This window comes from Schistocerca gregaria, chromosome 2 (assembly GCF_023897955.1).
Source record: "Schistocerca gregaria isolate iqSchGreg1 chromosome 2, iqSchGreg1.2, whole genome shotgun sequence".
Classification (NCBI taxonomy): Eukaryota; Metazoa; Arthropoda; class Insecta; order Orthoptera; family Acrididae; genus Schistocerca; species Schistocerca gregaria.
The window spans coordinates 901,836,372-901,857,129 of record NC_064921.1 but is presented as its reverse complement, the minus strand read 5'-3'; the positions used below and the strand labels follow the sequence as shown (position 1 = coordinate 901,857,129).

Below are 20,758 nucleotides of genomic sequence, written 5' to 3'. Positions count from 1 at the left end.
CGCGCGTTACGAGGCTGATAGTGGCAATTTTTTGTCGAATATCGTCACAGGCGGTGAAACATGGGTTCATCAGATGGAACCGAAACAAACCGACAATTCATTTCCTCCGAAGAAGAAGTTCAAAGCCGCACCCTCAGCCGGTAACATCATGGCGAAGGTCTTCCGAGTCTGTGAAGGGGTTCTGCCGTTTGACTTCCTACCTTGTGGTGCAACGAAAAATTAAAGTAACCTCTTCAGAGTCTTCGTCACCACAAAAATGGAAACTAAATTTTCCTTTTCCACGACAATGCATGACTACCCTGGGCACCCGAGAAGAGTTCACTAAACTTCATTGGAGTGTTCTTACTCATCCACCATACAGCAAGGATCTCGTACCTTCCAACTTCCATCTGTTTGGACTACTTAACGTTGCACACCGCGGGAGGCAGCAGGTGGATGACGGGGACTTTATTGACGCAGTAAAACCAGTTGTGTGATACCATGGTGGTATACAGGCCCTCTCAGTATGTCTGTAGCATTTAAAAAAGGGTTTTGTAGCCAAAAGAGTGGTGAATAATACGTTGCATTCGAATCCTGAATAGATCCTACTTGCTAACAATAAAGAATATGTTTTGCTTTACTTATTGAACAGCCTACGTGGTTGCCGCGCCAACATCTGTGGACCTTTATCTAGTCATTAATGTTGTCGTTCACTTCTAACTACTACACTACTGGCCATTAAAATTGCTACACCACGAAGATGACGTGCTACAAACGCGAAATTTAAGCGACAGAAGGAAGATGCTGTGACATGCAAATGATTAGCTTTTCAGAGCATTCACTTAAGGTTGACGCCGGTAGCGACATCTACAACATGCTGACATGAGGAAAGTTTCCAACCGATTTCTCATACACAAACAGCAGTTGACCGGCGTTGCCTGGTAAAACGTTGTTGTGATGTCTCGTGTAAGGAGGAGAAAAGCGTACCATCACGTTTCCGACTTTGATAAAGGCCAGATTGTAGCCTATCGCAATTGCGGTTTATCGTATCGCGACATTGCTGCTCGCATTGGACGAGATCCAATGACTGATAGTAGAATATGGAATCGGTGGATTCCGGAGGTTAATACGGAACGCCGTGCTGGATCCCAACGGCCTCGTATCACTAGTAGTCGAGATGTCAGTCATCTTATCCTCATGGCTGTAACGGATCGCGCAGCGATGTCTCGATCCCTGAGTCAACAGATGCGTACGTTTGCAAGACTACAACCATCTGCACGAACATGTCGGCGACGTCTGAAGCAGCATGGACTATCAGCTAGGACACCATAGCTGCAGTTACCCATGACGCTGCATTACAGACAGGAGCGCCTGCGATGGTGTACTCAACGACGGACCTGGGTGCACGAACGGCAAAAAGTCATTTTTTCGGATGAATCGAGGTTCTGTTTACAGCATCATGATGGTCGCATCCGTGTTTGACGACACCGCGGTTAATGCACATTGGAAGCGTGTATTCGTCATCGCTATACTGGCGCATCATCCGGCGTGACAGTATGGGGTGCCATTGGTTACACGTCTCGGTCACCTCTTGTTCGTATTGACGGCACTTTGAACAGTAGACGTTACATTTCAGTTGTGTTACGACCCGTGGCTCTACCCTTCATTCGATCCCTGCCAATCCCTACATTTCAGCAAGATAATGCACGACCGCATGTTGCAAGTCCTGTACGGGCCTTTCTGGATACAGGAAATGTTCGACTGCTGCCCTGTCCAGCACATTCTCCTGATCTTTCACAAATTGTAAACGTTTGGTCAATGGTGGCCGAGCAACTGTCTCGTCAGAATACGCTAGTCACTACTCTTGATGAACCGTGGTATCGCGTTGAAACTGCATGGGCAGCTGTACCTGTACATGCCATCCACGCTCTGTTTCGCTCAATGCCCAGGCGTATCAAGATTGTTATTACGGCCAGGTGTGGTTATTCTGGGTACTGATTTCTCAAGTTCTATGCAGCCAAATTGCGTGAAAATCTAATCACATGTCAGTCCTAGTAGAATATATTTGTCCAATGAATACGCGTTTATAATCTGCATTTCTTCTTGGTGTAGCAATTTTAATGTCCAGTAGTGTACCAGCAATGGTCGTTCACTGGAGAGGGGCAGTGCAAGCTCCGTTTTTCTTGAGAGTTTTCTGTTTCTAGTTGAAACTATACTCCTGCTTGTGAATTCCAATAGCTATCCCAAGCAAACTGGAGTGTCAGACCTCCTCTGCAGCGAGAACTAGCGTATCGGCGTCTCTTATTACGGGGTATGACTTACATACTACGTGCTCAGCAAACGCCGATCCCTCCATATACTGCAACCATCAACGCCGTTTATATTCGATGATCCTGGTACTGGGGGATCGTCCGATCGTTCCAGTCCAGCCTTTTCCACACGTACTCGGTTTGAGGTAAGCTCCCGTCTTTGTTAGTGGGGCTCATTTGTACTTCGATGGTAATAAGAGTGCCTCACGTTGTGAAGGACTAAAGATGAAGCAAGTAACTTGCCATAACTTTATACACACGTATCCAACCATTTTATTTCAAGTGACAAAAGCAGGTGTTAAGATAGTTTACAAGGACTTTGGTATTAATTAAATTTTTTATGTTGATCCTCATACTGCAGGACCTAGATTTATTTACGAGAAGATCAGCTTTAGCATGCTGTTTGCCAGAGTCGCAACAGATACTGAGGAATTATTCTGAATCCACGAGGATCTCCTCAGCACGGACCTATGGAACGAAAAACTAATGTAATCTAAAGATAAGTGCACAAAACATGGGAAAAACGTGCTCAAGAAATTTATTAACTTGTGTCCGACTAGAACGTACCTTTAGCTGTAATTGCCTCAGATGTTCTTACGTTTTCCGCACCATGCATTGTTCTCTTTTTAATGTCGTAGAAGTGCTCTTCCTGTTTTCTCTCCTACTTAATCAGTGCTTTTGAAACTCATCGAATTCTGTCGTACTTAACACCGAGGTTTATCTCTAACTCAAGCATAAAGTAAACCTAATTTGGTAAAAAAATCTCGATAACAGGATGGATGGTGAAAGGTGCTATATATAATGCACTGGCAGAGTTATCCTAGTTACTGATTTCGAATAACTGCTGAAGCCATAAGGATTATTCAGTGGTACACTTATTTTTAGCACGCTATTTTGTTAAGTGACTAATTACATGTTTACAAGGAATATCTGAACTCGATCAAAACATTTTGAGAGGTCGTTCACGGACATTGATGTAGGGCACCAGTAGTCTTCGACTGCTCGTTTCATAGTAGTAAAGTAAACTACACCCGGCTGATAAAAGATTGAAACGCCCGCAAGGGGAAGAGTAATCGAAACGAAACATACGTTTATAAGGTATGTTATGTTACTTCAGTGATCACAAAATCGAGTCATCAGGAGGGGACTAAATGAAGCAGCTTGAGTCGAGGGAGTATGTGATGTTATTCAAGTGACTACTTAATCGAGAGAATTTTACGAAAAAAACTTGGCAATATTATCCAATTTTGTAGTATGACGTTGCAGCCCCTCCATCTTGCATGTATGTACTGGTTTGGTGTGGGGTAATAGACCAGTTTTACCCTCGCCTGAGGCCAAATGGCCCACAACTGGTGTAACTGATCCATGATATCTTGGATTCGACACTGGGACTAAGGGGACATCCGAACTGTTACCTGACACGTTCTATCGTGGGCAGAAATGAGGCTCTAGTGGTCACGGGAGTAACTCACTATCACGCAGGCAGTTATTAGAGACAAGTGCCATGTGTAGACGAGCATCGTGCTGTTGAAAAATGGCGCCACGATACTGTTGCATGACAGGTGACACATGAGGACAGAGAAAGTTCGTGAAGTATCGTTGTGCCTTCAGAACCCCGTCAATCGCTACCAGCTGTGACATGAAACCTTACCCGATGGCTTCCTGTGCACCATGACCCCACGTATGTCTCGAAACCATAGGAAGGATGGGATGTCTACCCAAGGGGTTAAAATGTACTAGGTGCACAATATGGTAATCGCCCCATTTGGTGGTCATAGGCGTTGTAGGGTAGTCTTAGCGACTAGCACACAACCCCAGTTTCCCATGCAATCCAACATCGGGCCACTGTCAAATACGAAAGATCCATAATTCTGGATAATGCACGATTCCACCTTCTCGCCTGGTGAAGACCCTCAATGAGGCCTCTCCCAAACTCTGTCAGATGCTGATAAAACTCTCTCTCCAGTAGGCGGTACCTCAATGACTTACACTGATCACTCGTCATGCAACGCTGTTCATACCCCTTATACACTGGGGACAAAAGTCATGGGATACCGATATGTATAAATGCAGACAGCGGTAGCATCGAGCGCCCATGATGTAAAAGGGCAGTGTATTGTCGGAGCTGTCATTTGTAATCAGGCGATACACGTGAAAAGATTTAAAAGGGGAACTAACAGACTTTGAACGCGGAATGGTAGTTGGAGCTGGACGTATGAGACCCTCCATTTCGGAAGTCGTTAGAAACTTCAATATCACGAGATCCAAAGCGTCAAAAGTGTGCCGAGAATGCCAACTTTCAGGCACTACCACGCACAACGCGGTGGCCAATGGCACTTAACGACCGAGAGCAGAGACATTTGCGTAGGGCTGCCAGTGCTATCAGATTGGTATATCGGAGCACCACGTAAATAATTTGACAATTCAGAGACTCCCTTTACCAGGAAACTGATTAGCTGGCCGTTTTTCAACGAATTTCTTGCCAGGAAGAGGAGTTGCCATTTCATTTGAGTCCATAGACATATCACGGTACTGCACTGAACAGATATTTGAATGTTCTGCAGGGGCAGTTGAATTCAGTGAAACTTAACTTATAATTGTTCTCGTTTACAGGTCCCCTAACTCTGACTTCAGAGCATTTCTTCTCGAGTAAGAGAGGGTTCTTCATTCACTTTATAGGAAGTACCAGAAATTATTTATATGTGGTGACTTCAATATTAATCTTGTGTATGACTGTGCAAGGAAAAGGAAGATAGTACATTTCCTAAATTCATATGATCTGACGCAGACTGTGTTTTCTCCAACTAGGGTGCAGGAGAACAGCAGAGCCATAGGACTCTCATGGACATGATGGAGTGCCTAGCAGGATGTTAAAATACTGTGCTCCATATATTATCTCTGTATTTAGCCATATTTGTACTTTTTTCTTTTGAAATGTTCAGTTTCCTGAACGATTAAAGTCCTCAGTAGTAAAGCTGCTTTATAAAAAGGGAGAAGGGGATAATGTAGAGAATTTTAGACCTATTTCTATGCCACCAGTGTTTTCTAAAGTTATAGCTAAGACTGTGCATGTAAGGATAATTAATCATCTTATATGAAACGATATGCTAGCAAATGTACAGATCGGCTTTAGAAGTCGTTTACCAACTGAAAATGCTATATTCTCTTTTCTCTCTGAGGTACTTCATGGGTTAAACAAAAGGTTTCGGACGCTAGGCATATTTTTTGATTCAACTAATGCATTTAATTGTGTTGATAACAAATTATTGCTCAAGAAGTAGGTCCATTACGGAAAATGGGGAGTAGCTCACTTCTTACTTAAGCAACAGACAGCAAAAAAGTCATTATTCACAGTGTTCAGAATGACTATGATGTGGAGTCTAAGTGGGGTACAATCAAGTGGGGGTGCCCCAGGGATCAGTGTTGGGTCAACTCCAGTTCCTTATTTATATAAATGAAATGTCCTGTAGTATTACTGGTAACTCTAAAAGATTTCCCTTTGCTGATGACATTAGCAAGGTAGTAAAATATGTTTGCGCAACATTGGCTCGGTTTCAAATAATGCAGTTTATGACCTGTAGAAAATAAAGTAACGCTAAATCATAGTAAGACACAATTTTTACAGTTTCTAACACACAATTCAACAAAACCTGACCTTTTAATTTCACAGAATGGGCATATGATTAATGAAACTGAAGAGTTCAAATTCCTAGGTGTTCAGATATATAGTAAACTGTCGTGGAAAGCCAACATCCAGGATCTTGTTCTAAGAATTAATGCTGTCATTTTTACTATTCGAACGGTATCCGAAGTGAGTGATCGTTCGACACAAATATTAGTCTACTTCGCTAGTTTTCATTCCCTTATGTCGTATGGCATTATATATTGGTGTAAATCTTTCCATTCTAAAAGAATATTTTTGGCTCAGAAACGGTCGGCTCGGGCAATAAGTGGTGAAATTTCATGAACCTCTTGTCGACCCCTTTTTTCTAGTCTGGGTATTTTGACATTGACCTCTCAATATATATATTCCTCTCCGTTGTTAACAATATTAGCTTATTCCCAAGAATAAGAAACTTTCACTCAGTTAATACTTGACACAAATCCAACCTTCAATTAGATCGGACTTCCTCAATTCTTGTGCAGAAAGGTGTGCAGTATACTGCTGCATCCATTTTCAATATGCTACTACAAGTATTCAAAAATCTTAGCAGTAACCCACGCGCTTTCAAATCTAAACTAAAGAGTTTCCTCCTGAGTCAGTTGTCCTATTCAGTCGACAGATCCTTGAAAAATTAATCTGATTCTTTTTGTATCGTTGATTACATTCACTTAAACTTTAGTTGACTTTTTCCGGGTTCATAAAAATTTTATTTTTATCTGTTATTGCTTTTATCTGGGAATTTCATGTACTGATTTGGAGATTTGCTCCTCAATTTGGGCCTACGGAACTTGCCTTGTAAAAAAATAAAATAAATAATATAACCAAGACTGTGTGAAATAACCTCATAAATCAATGTGGGACATACGACGAACGTACCTGTTAGGACAGTGCACCGAAAGTTGTCGTTAATGGGGTATGACAAGAGACGACCGACGCAAATGCCTTTGCTTACAGCACGATATCGCCTGCAGCGACTCTTCTGGTCTCGTGACCATATTGGTTGCACTCTAGACTACTGGAAAATCGTGGCCTGCTCACTTCCAATTTCAGTTGGCAAGATAAGTTTTCAGTTGGCTAGGATAAGAGTGTGCCGAAGACAGCACGAAGTCGTGGACCCATCAACAAGGCTCTTTGTTAGCTGGTGGTGGCGCCATAATTGTGTGGGCTGTGTTTGCCTGGAATGTACTGGGTCTTCTAGTCCAACTCTACCGATTATTGAATGGAAATTGTTATGTTCGGCTAATCGGAGACCATTTTCAGCTGTTGATGCATTTCATGTTCGTAAACAACGATGGAATTTTTATGGAGCACAATGCGCTTTGTCACGGGGCCCCATTTGTTTGGGACTGGTTGGAAGAAAATTGTAGACAGTTCGAGCGCTCGACATGAATTCCATCGGCCATTTATGGGACATATTCAACGGGTCAGTTCACGCAAAAAATCCTGCACCGGCAGCACTTTCCAGTTATGGATAGCAACTGAGGCAGCACGGCTTAATATTCCTGCAGGGGACTTGTTGAGTCCATGCCACGTTGAATTTCTGCGCTGCTCCAGGGGGAAGGAGTTCGACACAATTTTAAGAGGTCTATTTTCTGGTAAACCTTCCGGGATGTAAGGTCATGGTCCATGAAACTCTTCAGCTCCTAACGTTTCGTCCAGAGCTGCGCTGGACATCTTCAGAGGGGGGTTTCTCCTCCGGTGAGTCTTGCCGACTGACGGGTCGGACGTCTGAGAGCGACTTATATATCGTAGAAAGTGGGCGTGGCCAGAGTTACACGTGATTTGCAGAGATAATCTTTGTCAGAGATAAAACTTAACTATCGATCGTAATCTCGTCACAGATAAAACTGTCTAGCAATTCTGTAGTGCTACTGTCCAAATATCACTAAGTTTCATGGTCTCTTCTTTCCGATTAAAATTATCCCTATGTTTATATATTTCAATTGCTTCTCTACAAAGCCGTGGGTAATAGTTCGTCGTCGAAGAAAAAATTTTTGTTTCGGAAAACTTCACTTGATGATTTCCTGCCTGAAAAGGGCATCACTTCCCAGGACAGAAAGCAAACAAAAGTTTGAGAATATTGTTATAAAGCTTGGCCATCGAGGTTTCAGGATTGCAGCCAACATCTTGCACCTGATGATGTCGAAATGGATGTTAACCGAAATGTTGTGGCAAGACGCAGAAGTCATCAGAATGTTCTACATTCACATGAAGATGGCTGAACGCTCGTCAACCGAAATATCTTGGCAAGATGTCAGCATCACTGGGCTTCAATTTTGAAACCTTATGGATTACTTATTACATCGAGAAAACGTCAAGCATCACCTCATACAGCGAGATCAGTACTGAATACAAGCCTGAGTATTATTAGCAACGGACAGTAACGTGAGTGGAACAACTTTGTATCCGAACAAGATATACAGCTCATACCAATGACATTTGCCCTTTTAAGCAGATGTTTTCAGTGCAGTATACTTACCAGGACAAATGGGAGCAATAAATCGAACGAAACGCAATTACTCTGTGACGAGCAACAGAATACCACGAGTCTCTTGTACCAAAAGTCTGAAAAGATACGCCAGAAAAGTATCAAAAATTTTCTCGCTTGAGTTTAGGTTTACCCTAGACACCTATCCTTACTACTAGTGTACCTGCGGATTACTCTGACTCAAGACTAGTAAGGGAATCCCATGAAACTATGCCGCTACCTGGCTGTGTTACGTTGCAATGGAAATCACTCTTCTGAACCGTCCAGAAAGTGATCTTGGGCATCTTCTTCTTGCTGGGAGAAATCAAACGGAAGTCCGAAAATTGTTTTTACAAAACGTTAGACCCCGAGGTTTCGGGGCTGCTGCCGGATGAAGTGACACTTCTGTTGATAAACATTCAGCCTTCGCGCCATAAGATGAATGAATGGTTGTCCGCCGAAATGTCGTGGGAAGATGCAGAAGACATCCGAGTGTGTTACACTCACCTGAAGATCGCTGAATGGTAGTCAGACGAAATATCGTAGCAAGATTTACAACGTCATCGAGTGTTTTGTACTCACCTGAAGATGGATGAATGGCTATCAGCCGAAATATCGCGGCGAGATTTCGACCTTATTCTTGTGTTTTACTCTCACCTAATGACGGCTAAATGGCTGTCAACCGAAATATTGTGGTCAGATGTCGACGTCATCCGAGTGTTAAACACTCACGTGATGAGGGCCGAATCTTTGTCAACCGAAATATCGCGGCAAGATTTCGTCGTCACCGGGCTACAATCGCGAAACCATTGATCATTAAACCGGGAAACTCCAAGAATCACGTCGTATAGCGAGATTTTAGCAATCTCTGCAGAGCTCGTGCTTGCGGTTGGTCGTCGACGTGCAGTCCATGGTGTATTAAAGCCGACATTGCGGACAGCGTGAAAATCTTGAAGATGTGCGTTACCTTTAAACAACAAAAGCTGACCAACCGACTAAGACATACTCCTCTCACAGTTCTTTCCTCGTTTGTTTCAGGTACGACCTGATGTACGGCGTGACGCAGATCGAGAGCTACCAGCTGTTCGGCAAAGAGGCGCTGGTGTACGGCATCCTGGAAAAGGTGTGCCTTGAAACGCTGAAAGATTACATGCAGGCGAGGTTTCAGGTCAGTGGTCCCACCCCACGTGGCTCACACCTGCTACTTGTGACTGCTTCTGCCTTTCCTATTCCTCGCCTGAAAGCCGCTTCTCTTCTTAGTTTGATATTTGTTTCTTAGACAACGGTGCAGGCCAATTAATGAGATCTGGTCTATGTAAAGAGATGTTGTCTATGATTTAGTTACAAGGAATTTGCAATGGCACTTAATTTGACACATAAAACGTCTATGCTGGGTCGAAACACAAACCGAGATACCTACCATGTACGAACAGGGAGCTACTAATGGTACGCTTTGTACAGAACTCACGGTCCACTTCGATACTTTAATTTGTCACTTGCTTCCAACCTCACTTTCCAATCTCAGCAGATGCCTTACTCCCATTCTTGTCGACTAACACCTGTCAGAGAAAGGCTAGCACCGAGAGTTCGACCTAGTGCATTGATCCAGATACACTGCTTATCGAGCTGCATTTGTGCAGACGTTCCGGCCAAAGAGCCTCATAGATCGTTCCTCACCCAACCGCAGCAGGGCGACCACGAAGTGTCTGTTAAGTGAAATAAAATACTTTTCGATTCTGATCCCACAAGTGTCTATAGAATCGGATGTTCCATATTACTGATGAGCAATGGTATGGTTTTTCAACTACTGCTAATAAATGGTTCCCACGTATCATCTCGAAATTGTACTATAGTCCGGACAATGAAGCGCTGATTGTTGCCTTTGTGCTGCTTAATTTTACTAGGGCTTCACTCGTATGTTCCACTGTCTAGCAAAGTAACGCCATGTAAGCAGTAGAGACTGAAAAATTAGGTACTATTAAAAAGTTGCCACAAATTCTTATCCAGAATTAGAAGAAATGATAACTCCAGAAACCAATATCTGATGATACACTCTTTTTCCCATACGTCACACAGAAATAGACCTTATAGGCAGCGATGCATGTGGTTAGCAAGCGTCCTGACACATCTATGAGCTTTGCTTCGCTACTTCACAGTGAACGACGCTATTTTCCAAACATACCTGAATTCTTTGTGACTGTGTCATATGCGTCGTCGCATGTTCTTGTAACGTCTGCACATTCTCTATGGGTTGTGAGTGTGCCAATGACATTAAATGTTGCAAGCTTGCTACTCTCTTTTAGAAACTGGACTTTAATAAAAATGTCAAGGTAATGTTAATGAGAACACAGGGAGAAGTTGTGATCCAAATGACAATAGTTTCACTCATCCTTAATATCACATGGCAAAATAAATGAATAGGAAACGTCACACAAACATTTTAATTTGACAAACGATTTCACTAACATGGGGACTATGGTGGACAAAGTGATCAGCTGGGGATCGACACACAACACTAACCGGAACACTAATCGCTTAATCTGACTTCATATACATGAATCCGGCTTATGGCACAAAAACTACCACACAATCAAGCATCTATATTCTACTATTCCAAAAAAGAAAAATATGCTTCGAAAGAACAGGGCGCTGAGAAACATATATTGGAGCCCTAAGCAGTAGTAGCGAATACTTTACCCTCCTGCTGGACAGGGCAGCACTCCACGATGCATTCGGCGACTGAAGTCGTGGACGGCAACAATCTGTTATTAATGGCGCGCGCCCGAAAAATGCAAGTACGCGGTCTCGTGTTCGGTTACTTTGGAACGCAGGTACTTTCTCATGAGCCTCTGAAACCCCGGTGGATTCCAGTGTGCTGGTGTACCCGATTGCTGGTCTGACAAGCCAATCTGACTTCGTGTCACGACTATGCGTGATTGAATATGTCAAATGTTTAGACGGTCGACTCAAGACAAGTAAGTACACCCATGCATAACTCAATGTGTGCATGATGCTAGAAGCAATACCTCTGATGGTTCAGAAGGTGACTCGCACAGGCTCTAAGTTGCACACTAGCAAAGGGCACCAGTCTCACCGTTTAGGTAGAGACCTGCAGTTCTTTACTAGCGAAGCTCTAATACAAGAGTGATCTTCTCTTTCTGTCCGCTTTTCTCCTCAGCTCGGTAACAAAAGCTCATTTACATCTTAGACTTCCCCCACTTTAACACAAGCCAACCACCAGCTGGAGCATGGCATTCGAAGCTCAGAGAGCGCCCCTTGCTCTGCATACACGGATTTGACCAATCAGAGAGTTTAAAGTTAATTGGGAGAAAAGGAAAAAAGATTCAGGTTTGCCGCCTCTTTCTCACGCATTTACGCCATGTCTTTTCCTAACAACATGACCAGGATGGAACCACAGCCCTCCATAAAAAGCCTGGTATCTCTCCTGTTGCGTCCATTTCGAAATTTCCAAAGAACGGCCACAAACTCGCTAAAAGCCTCGCGTTTTCACAAATATGGAAGTCTGGGCGCCAGAGACCTGATCCACCGAAATTCGCAGAATGCACGCAGATGTCCCGTCGGTTCCTGCCTAACAAAGCCCCATCCTCTGCTTTATTGCCGGTCTACAATGCGCTGGCCACTGCAGCGGCGACTTCTCGCCGCTAGTAGGTCTACCTGCACACAGATGCTGACTGACTGGCGCCTACCAGCGTGTTCTCACAATGAGGCCGCAGAACTCGGCCGTCCGGAAATGTTTCCACGCAGGTTCCGAAGAAAAAACCAGCTTCCCTCACCCACCGTCGCCGTGCTTTTACTGCAGTCGTTTAAATCGGTATCCTTTGTACGCAGGTAAAGCTTACCGTTATTCTTTCCCTAGAGCATCCAAGCAAGAGCATTAACCACTTCCCACCATTCAGTTGAGGTGTGAAGTTAAATTGCAATAAAGATCATATTCCCTAAGAACATGAAGCGGCATAACACTGAATCAAGAGTGAGAGTGCCCTGCAGTCTCTCAATGTTCTCTGAAGCCAGGAACCCGACGGAGTCAGGACTGACCAGGAGCTGGCCACGCTAAGGGACCTCCAAGGTGCAGTGATGTACTGTCGTACAATAAGTAGAATCCGAGACGGAGGGGGTGAGGGCGTGGGGTGGGTAGTGCCTCGTATTGGAAAAACCATAATCGTCCTTCAGCAATGGTAACGTTCTCCAAAAGCGCTGTTAACACAGTGGGCAAGAAAAGTAAGACGGCCAAGATTACTGAATACTACAAATCGCTTGTCACAAATAAAACAGTCTATATCACAACAGGTATTAATTCCCGGACATGCAATTATAGGAACTTTTCTTCTAGTTTTCACCAATACTGGCTCCTATGGGAACATGTGACGTTTTTTTTAATAATCCTACATTATTACCGTTTTTAATACACGAAAGCAAGTGTCACAAAATAAAGCACATGCTCCTTGAACAAAGTAGATATAGTTTCCTTTAACATGCCACTACTGGTGATAAAAAATTACAAATGAATTGAATAAATGTTCATTAAGTGTACTCTGATATTAAAATATGCAGGGGTGACTGCTTTTCAGTTTGAATCAATATACATTATTGCATATTTAATAATGCCTATCACAATTTATGTTGCCACTCAGTGTAATTCAGAGACGTAATCCACATGCGATAATGCGTATCACTCGACAGCACAGTAAATATAGAGTTTTCTGCACTCCTGTCTAAAACATACGGTCTATTTTCACAACAGAGATATGTGTATCAAGTGACAGTTAGTAGATTTCGGCAAAAGTGTTGCAAAACTTACATGATATACACGCAGACAATACAGAACACAGTAAATATTTCAGGTGCACCAAAATTTTTCGTTATCATTTGCAGGATCAAAACCACTAGAGATCTTATGACATTCATAGCTTATGTGAAGGAAGATAACGTTCTGTGAAGTGGGCTGCCATGTAACAACCTGTTGTAATAATGTGCTTATCCGATGGTTTGCTGCTTCAAACAGTGTGGCAGTCGATGATACCTGAACACTTCAAAATGTAAGTTAAACATATCGTCCCACACTGCGACCACTAGGCGTCAAGAGCGACACGTAATAAGACTACTGTGCATCAAGGGTGGCGCGTCCGATAATACTAGGAGACCTCAAAAGTAAGTTACACGTATAGTCCCACACGAGGATCACTGTGCATGGAAGGTGGCGTATTACCAGAAGAAGTGACCAGTTCTGGATTTCCAGTGTGCAGTGTTCTGATGTGATGTGGGTAACAGGTACATCACAGAATAGTAGTGAAATGGCGCGGATGACTACGCTTCTTGGAGCCAAATTTCTAAATTGCACACGGATTCACAGTGAAATTCTGGCGGTTTAAGGACCAAATCCATTATAGTGTCCGTCCCGTAGTGAAATAGGCGCAGCCCCGAATCCTCCCGAAACCAGGTAGGTAAGCAGGTAACAGGACCGAATCCTCCCAAACTGACACATTGTGTGTTGTATTATAGACAACAATACAATTATATCTGCCATGTTCCTTACTTCCTTCCCCTACCCCTCCCATGTTTTAAACATTCTCTTATGCACGCTCCGCGCGTAACCTTGAGCGGGATTGGCGCTGCGCCGGCTGGACTTTATCTCAGTAAGATAGAACTTTAAGCATACAATACACGCGAAAATTTTTTACATCTTCTGCTGTAACTTTATATGCTTTCCTTTGCCTGCTTGGAGTCTTCATAACGTTTAGAACTGCTACCTGCTTCAAACGCGAGGTTTCGGTCCCATCGTTTATCAAGGATGCTGTACCATTTTTTTGATCGCGGGAGGATTCGGGGCTGCGCCCAGTGTAATGGCGCCAACAGACTTGGGTGAGTGAGATCGGGAAGAAAGGACATTGACCACAGAGAACCACGTGTAGGTAATCGAGGAACTTATTAGCACCAGTCGCAGAGTGGCAACAGTGGAAACTGTTCAGTAAATGCACTTCCCAACAGGGAGTGCTCACTCCACAGTCTGAGATAGTCTGCAGTATCCGAAATTGTGCTCACACTGGATTCCGCGATCACTATCACCTGCACACAAACGTGCATGGTGTAGGGCGTCTCTAAATTTCCTTAGGCGTTACTATATGAATGATAATGCTCTGTAAGCCGCATCGCTACGAGCGCTGAGAGGTGAGTCCATCAGTCCACACCTTCAATAACGAGAGCATCCTTGTAATGGACCTCCTCGTCTCACCTATGAGGGAAAAAAATGCAAAGTTGCGTCATCTGCAGGGGATCTAAGGGAAAGCTTATGACCCACTGTTTTCTTCGACCGTGAAAGAATTGTGTATACAGAGTTAATGGCAAAAGGTACAAGCGTTAGTGCCGATTTGTACTGTGCAACAATGATATCACTGTGCAGCGCCATAAAGAAAAAGAGGCGTCGAAAATTAAGCAAAGACATCGTTCTCGTTCACGACAGTGCGATATCGCACTGCGCTCACAAGTTTTGCTACATCTTTATAGAGAGGAGCTTTGTAAGCATCTGCCTTTCAGTCCATATTTTGCACAAACCTATTTTCAACCTTTAGGCAAGCTGAAACGATGTCTGGGACGAAAGTGATTTTCCATCAACGCTGACGTTAGCAACGTAGTGGGAGCGGCTATGTGGAGGTGTTAAATGAAGTGATGACATGTTGAAATTTCTAAGCTGACCGTTCACTGTAGTTATTCACTCTGCTAAGTAGAATATAACCTCAGTGGTGTTAAGTGTACGTCACTGTTTATTTCGAAAAAAACGCTAAATCTAACAAGGGTTAGGTAGCATCATTCTCTGCCAATTTCGATGTGCTTTAAAGTAGTGATTGGGGATCAAGTGAAAAGGTCGAGGTAATTAATGGTAATTAAATTGAAATCCTTAGCTGCCGACAGATGTTGTTGAAATAACTCGATGGGGACAGCTGAAAATGCATGCTCTGACCGTGACTCGAACCCGGGATCTCCTGCTGACATAGCAGACGCTCCATCCATCGGAGCCACCTAGGACACAAATGAATAGCGGGACTGCAGGGGCTTATCCGGTGCACTGTTCCCGTGAGACCCACATTTCCAACTGTCCACAATTCTACGTATGTAATAAACCTAATAGGTATTTGCCCATCCACTCATTACTCTCGCACACTTTGGCGATTCCCGTAAGAGTTCGGGCAACCAGTGTGCATTTGTACAGACGAAGGTCAATGACTGGATTGCCTTTAACCTATGTATTAAGAAAGTGACTGTTCTCGAAAGAACAGATACCATTGATGACCGTGGAGCTTTTCTAGAATAAATGATACTTATTTGAAACCCTCAGCGGCCGACAGGTGTTGTTGATATACATCGATGAGGACAGCTGAAAATGTGTGCCCCGACAGGGACTTGAACCCGGGATCTCCTGCTTACATGGCAGACGCTCTATCCATCACGGGAAGAGTGCAAGAGACAAGTCCCCGCAGTCACGCTATTCATCTGTGTCCTCGGTGGCTCAGATGGATGGAGCTTCTGCCATATAAAAAGAAGCTCCCAGGTTCGAGTCCCGGTCAGGGCACGCATTTTCAAATGTTCCCATCGAGGTATATCAACAACACCTGTCCTCAGCTGAGGGTTGCAATTAATTATCATCTATTCTAGAGAAGCTGCATGGTCATCAGTGGTATCTGTCCTTTCGAGAACAGTTACTATCTTCATACGAAGTAATAAAGTCTTTGTTTTCGAAAACACTTCTGTTTTTCGTCGGTGCAGTATGTCTCTCAATTGTTTGTTCTTCCAAGCAAAGCGATTTCGTTGCACTTACCACTATAAGCTATAGACGTATTCGAGTCAATCGGAAGATGAAGAGCAGAACGAAACGAAACCGACCAGAACACTGCACCCGGGAAGGCCACGTTAGTCTTCGGCAACTGGTTCAGAAATAACTGAAACCATGGCCTACACGGAAGAGCGCTTATTCCCGGAAGTATCACAAAATAGATCTTAACAAACGAATAGAAGACCGAGGAAATAGTGTTATGCAACACTGACATTATTACTGTTATAAAGATGAAGGATTGACTTAATTCATAATTGTTCGATTTTGCATGTTAGTTAAAATTTTGCTGCAAGTACACTGCGCAACACAAGTGGTAACTTACATTTCGCATGCTAGTAGGCGCAATTTCATCGATGTAGAGCTACTCAGCTGTGGGGTGATGAAATGGTTGCATGTGAGACGGAAATCAGTGAATATCCATCTCTATACAGGAACATTTTTAAAGTTCCCAACTAAGGCGCGGCGGTGGCACCAGGTAGTCTTAGAAAGATCCTACCCTGTTTTATTCACACAGGAGTGCTGAAAAAACGTAAACACCCTTTGCTGCTTCAGGACACATTAAACCTTCGGTGAAAGATTTCGAAAGATTCCTAGTGGTACCACCCTGAACACAAGAGCAAAAATTTGTGGTAGGTCTACATTCCAGAGAGGTCAGATCACATTCAGTGGAGTTGCAGGCCTACAGTGTCCTTGGAGAAGTGTGTTGAATGGTCAAGGCGTGGAGGAGGGGGGGGGGGGGGGGGGTTGACAGCAGTGTCAGAGATGTCAAGAATGTCGTTCTATTGCACATTGCCATGCAGACTGTTGTTTTCGACGACAAAACGTGTGTAATGAATGCCACAAGAGAAGGGCTGGTTTCATTGACGCCCTTTCGCCCTTTATGCCATATAAGGCCGTTTCATCGATTACGAGCAGCGGTGTGCCTGACATGTTTTCCTCAGACACTCGTAAGACAATCGCCCGATTTCAACGGTGATACTGGCGTTTCTGACGTCCATCGTGGAGGCCCCCGTAGAAGGAATAAGGAAGGTGTGACGACCTTTCCATCATGCGACACGTCCACAGCGGCGTTGCGAAGAACTGTGGTGCAATTTTGTGAAATCTGGCGTCTTTAACCCCCGTCACAGCTCACATGAACTTCTGGGCTCTGGACCTTAATGCGCACGTGTTGACACTTTGGTGTTTGAAGCGTTTCCGTGCCCGAGGCTGACGTCAAAGGGCGCTTCGCTTTTTCACCTCCAATTTCCAACTGCTGCAACCCAGTGAGAGATAATTACTGGGTTAGGACAAGTGACCCTTTTTGTTTTTCCCAGTGTAGTTTAGAACACATTCTGCTTGCTATTATTTGAGTACGCTATAGATTTAAGCCATCTACTGGAAAGAATGATCATTGTAGAGGAGTACTGTTATTGCATTTGCAGTTAATTACAACATAATAGAACAAGGAAGAATGGGGGAAGGTGGAAAAAGGGGCGGGGAGCTGTAGTGCGGTGATTCAGGCACTTTTTTTGTCTGTGGACTGTACTGAATCAAAGTTTTGTTTGTAGGTACTTGTCTGGTCTTATACATACTGAAATTCCAGTGCAAAATTACCATTAGATGCAGTTAGATGAGTCAAAACAAAATTACACAGATCACTGATACTGTGAATATTGTGCGGTAATTCGTTTCCAGCAACAGCGAAACTGTATCTGCTGTGTCAGGGCTATACTGGCGATTTCTTTAGCCATCTGGAATGGCGAGACACAGCTGAAGTGTTAATGACGCTGCCTAAAGCGAGGTATCTGGAACAAAGAAATAAATAATTAAGTAACTAGGATGACTGGTGTAAAGCAAGACTTTCGTTTATAATATGTCGTCCCGTTTCTGAACCATTTTAGTGTTGTAGAGCCTAGTTGCTGTTGTAATGCAGTTTTACAAACGTTATTGCTGTACAGGATCAACCACCTAAAACTTGCACAGCAGGTATTGCGGAAATGAAACGTACTATTAATGGGCGGTTTTCACAGAATGGTGGGGCTCGTATTGTTATCCATTAAACAGATTATAGTAATAGTTGGGTATTTTTTGTGAAAACACACACTTTTTTAATGGATCAATGCCTATTGGCATCAACAGACTAAAATCAGGGTAAATGAGAATGTCAGTGGTGTTTTTTGCAGGATTCTAGTGCGAATAGTATACTAGGTAACGTATTTTGAGAAGTTTACAAACCGACACTTGTTTCTGACATTCAACTTGCGTAGTTGCTAGGTACGATGTCTTTATGTTCGCTTACTGGGTGCTTGTGTGTTCCCTGAGTGGGTTGCAGCTTGCTAGTCAGTTAGTGCGTGAAAGTCCAAGCAGTAGGGCGTGGGTGGACGATGGGATCTAACAATGCAGCAAAAGCCGACATGCTCATAGTGTATGGAGAACGTAGGAAGAATGCAGTTCGTTCATGAACGGAATATGTGGCAACATATCCCCACAGACGTCAACCATCTTGGCAATTACTTATCAACTTCTTCACCCCGTAGCGTTAAAGTGGGAGTGTAGCACCTAGCCAAAGTAAGAAAAGGAAACAAGTGAGGACAGAGGAGGGGGAAATTAATGTTCTGGCTTTTTTTTTAGTTAATTTGCACCACTTGAAGAAGTGGTATGAGTCAACAAAGTATCCTGCGCAGTCTCTATCGACATAGGTTCATCCCTGTCGCACTTATCTGCATCAAGAACTGCATGCAAACGATTATGTATCGTCCACCCCGCCCCCGGTAGCTGAGTGGTCAGCGCGCCAGAATGTCAATCCCAAGGACCCGGGTTCGATTCGCGGCTGGGTCGGAGATTTTTCTCCCCTCTGGGAGAGGGGTGTTGTGTTGTCCTAATCATCATCATTTCATCCCCATCGACGCGCAAGTCGCCGAAGTGGCGTCAGATCGGAAGACTTGCACCAGGCGGGTGGTCTACGCGACGGGAGGCCATCGTCACATACCATCATCATCATCATCTACATGTATCATGTTTCTATTTACCTGTGAAGTCACATTTACCTATCTTGACCAGGTAAATCGCCGAAAGATGCACTACTGATCTGTGGACAATCCAAGTTGTCTTCGTCTGGTGGAACGTCAGCGTCCATAAAACAAATGGTGTGGGAAACGTATATACCCTTGTTTCATAGACGGAACACTGAACGTTCACAAGTACCGCAACCTTCTAAAAGACCATCTTCCACAGATGCTAGAGGGAATCTGTGATATCACCATAATGGCTGTCCAGCCCATCATGCACGAAGTACTATTCGTATCTTAATGAACTGTTTCCAAATCATTGGATTGGACGCAGAGGACCTGTACCTTGGCCAGCCCATTCCCCGGATTTGATACCTGTAGAATTTTTTCTGTGTATAAGGGTGAAAGACGCTGTCTAAAACGGTATACCAACTACATTCGATGATATACAACGGCGTATTCTTCAGCCCGCTCGGACACGTCCTCTGAAATACTAGCACATGTGCTGCAGTTGTCCCATACCAGACAGGAAGCGTGTACTGCCACTGCCGGTGGTCATTTTGAACACAACCTGTGATGGTCAGTTTGGCTCGCTACTGGTCAGAATGCATGTAACTAATGCATGCACTTGTGTTGTTCTTTAGTGTGTGCTACCGAAGGTATTGTACAAGTGTCGGTCTCTCTCGGTATCTCTTAAACGGCTTGCACTACAACCCTGTAACAAACACATTAACATTCTAATTTACCCTACTTCTAGTTTGTCAATGTAAATTGGCATTGTTCCATTTAACAAAGTGTACGTTTGCACAACAATTACACTTTCAAAGTATTGCCACCTATTGACTGGATAAAAAGATGAGCCTCTGTCTACCTATCCAATGTATGAGGATCGCACATCAACAGCAATTTCCATTTCCGCAACATTTGGGGTGGAAGTTTCAGGTGACCCATCCCATATACGGTAACAAAAGGTTCAAATGGCTCTGAGTACTATGGGACTTAACATCTGAGGTCATTAGCCCCTAGAACGTAGAACTACTTAAACCTAACTAACCTAAGGACATCACACACATCCATGCCCGAGGCAGGATTCGAACCTACGACCGAAGCGGTCGCGCGGTTCCAGACTGAAGCGTCTAGAACCGTATACAGTAACATCTCCTGTATTTTCTAACTTAGGCCGTTTTGATGGTGTACAAACAGTCCGAAACCGGTCATCAATAAATAAATGGTCTTTCTGTGCGACTTAAGACAATTTTCCCGACAGTTATTGGAATCAAAAAAGAACTGCGGATACATTTCAAAGCCAGCATACAAAGTAACTCAACGATTTCGCGGTGCTGACTGAAACTTTACCTCCTCCTCGTATAGCTACTCACGTCACTGCTGTAAGGTGTTCTCCATCTTCCTCCGATATATACTACCTGATGAACACTGTATAGGCTCACATTAGTGGACAGTAATATGGGGTGTGCCCAACCAAAACCTATATGTCGAATGAGGACA

At 43.8% G+C, this 20,758-nt stretch overlaps 1 protein-coding gene across 1 annotated transcript in view; it reads left to right on the top strand.

Annotated features, from left to right (window-relative positions):
• The window catches only part of LOC126336041 (uncharacterized), a 417,766-nt gene that overhangs the window by 236,309 nt on the left and 160,699 nt on the right, over nucleotides 1-20,758 (top strand). Inside the window, exon 5 of the mRNA XM_049999520.1 lies at nucleotides 9,458-9,587. Coding sequence (XP_049855477.1) covers nucleotides 9,458-9,587 — 130 coding nt within the window. The remainder of the gene's footprint in view (nucleotides 1-9,457; nucleotides 9,588-20,758) is intronic.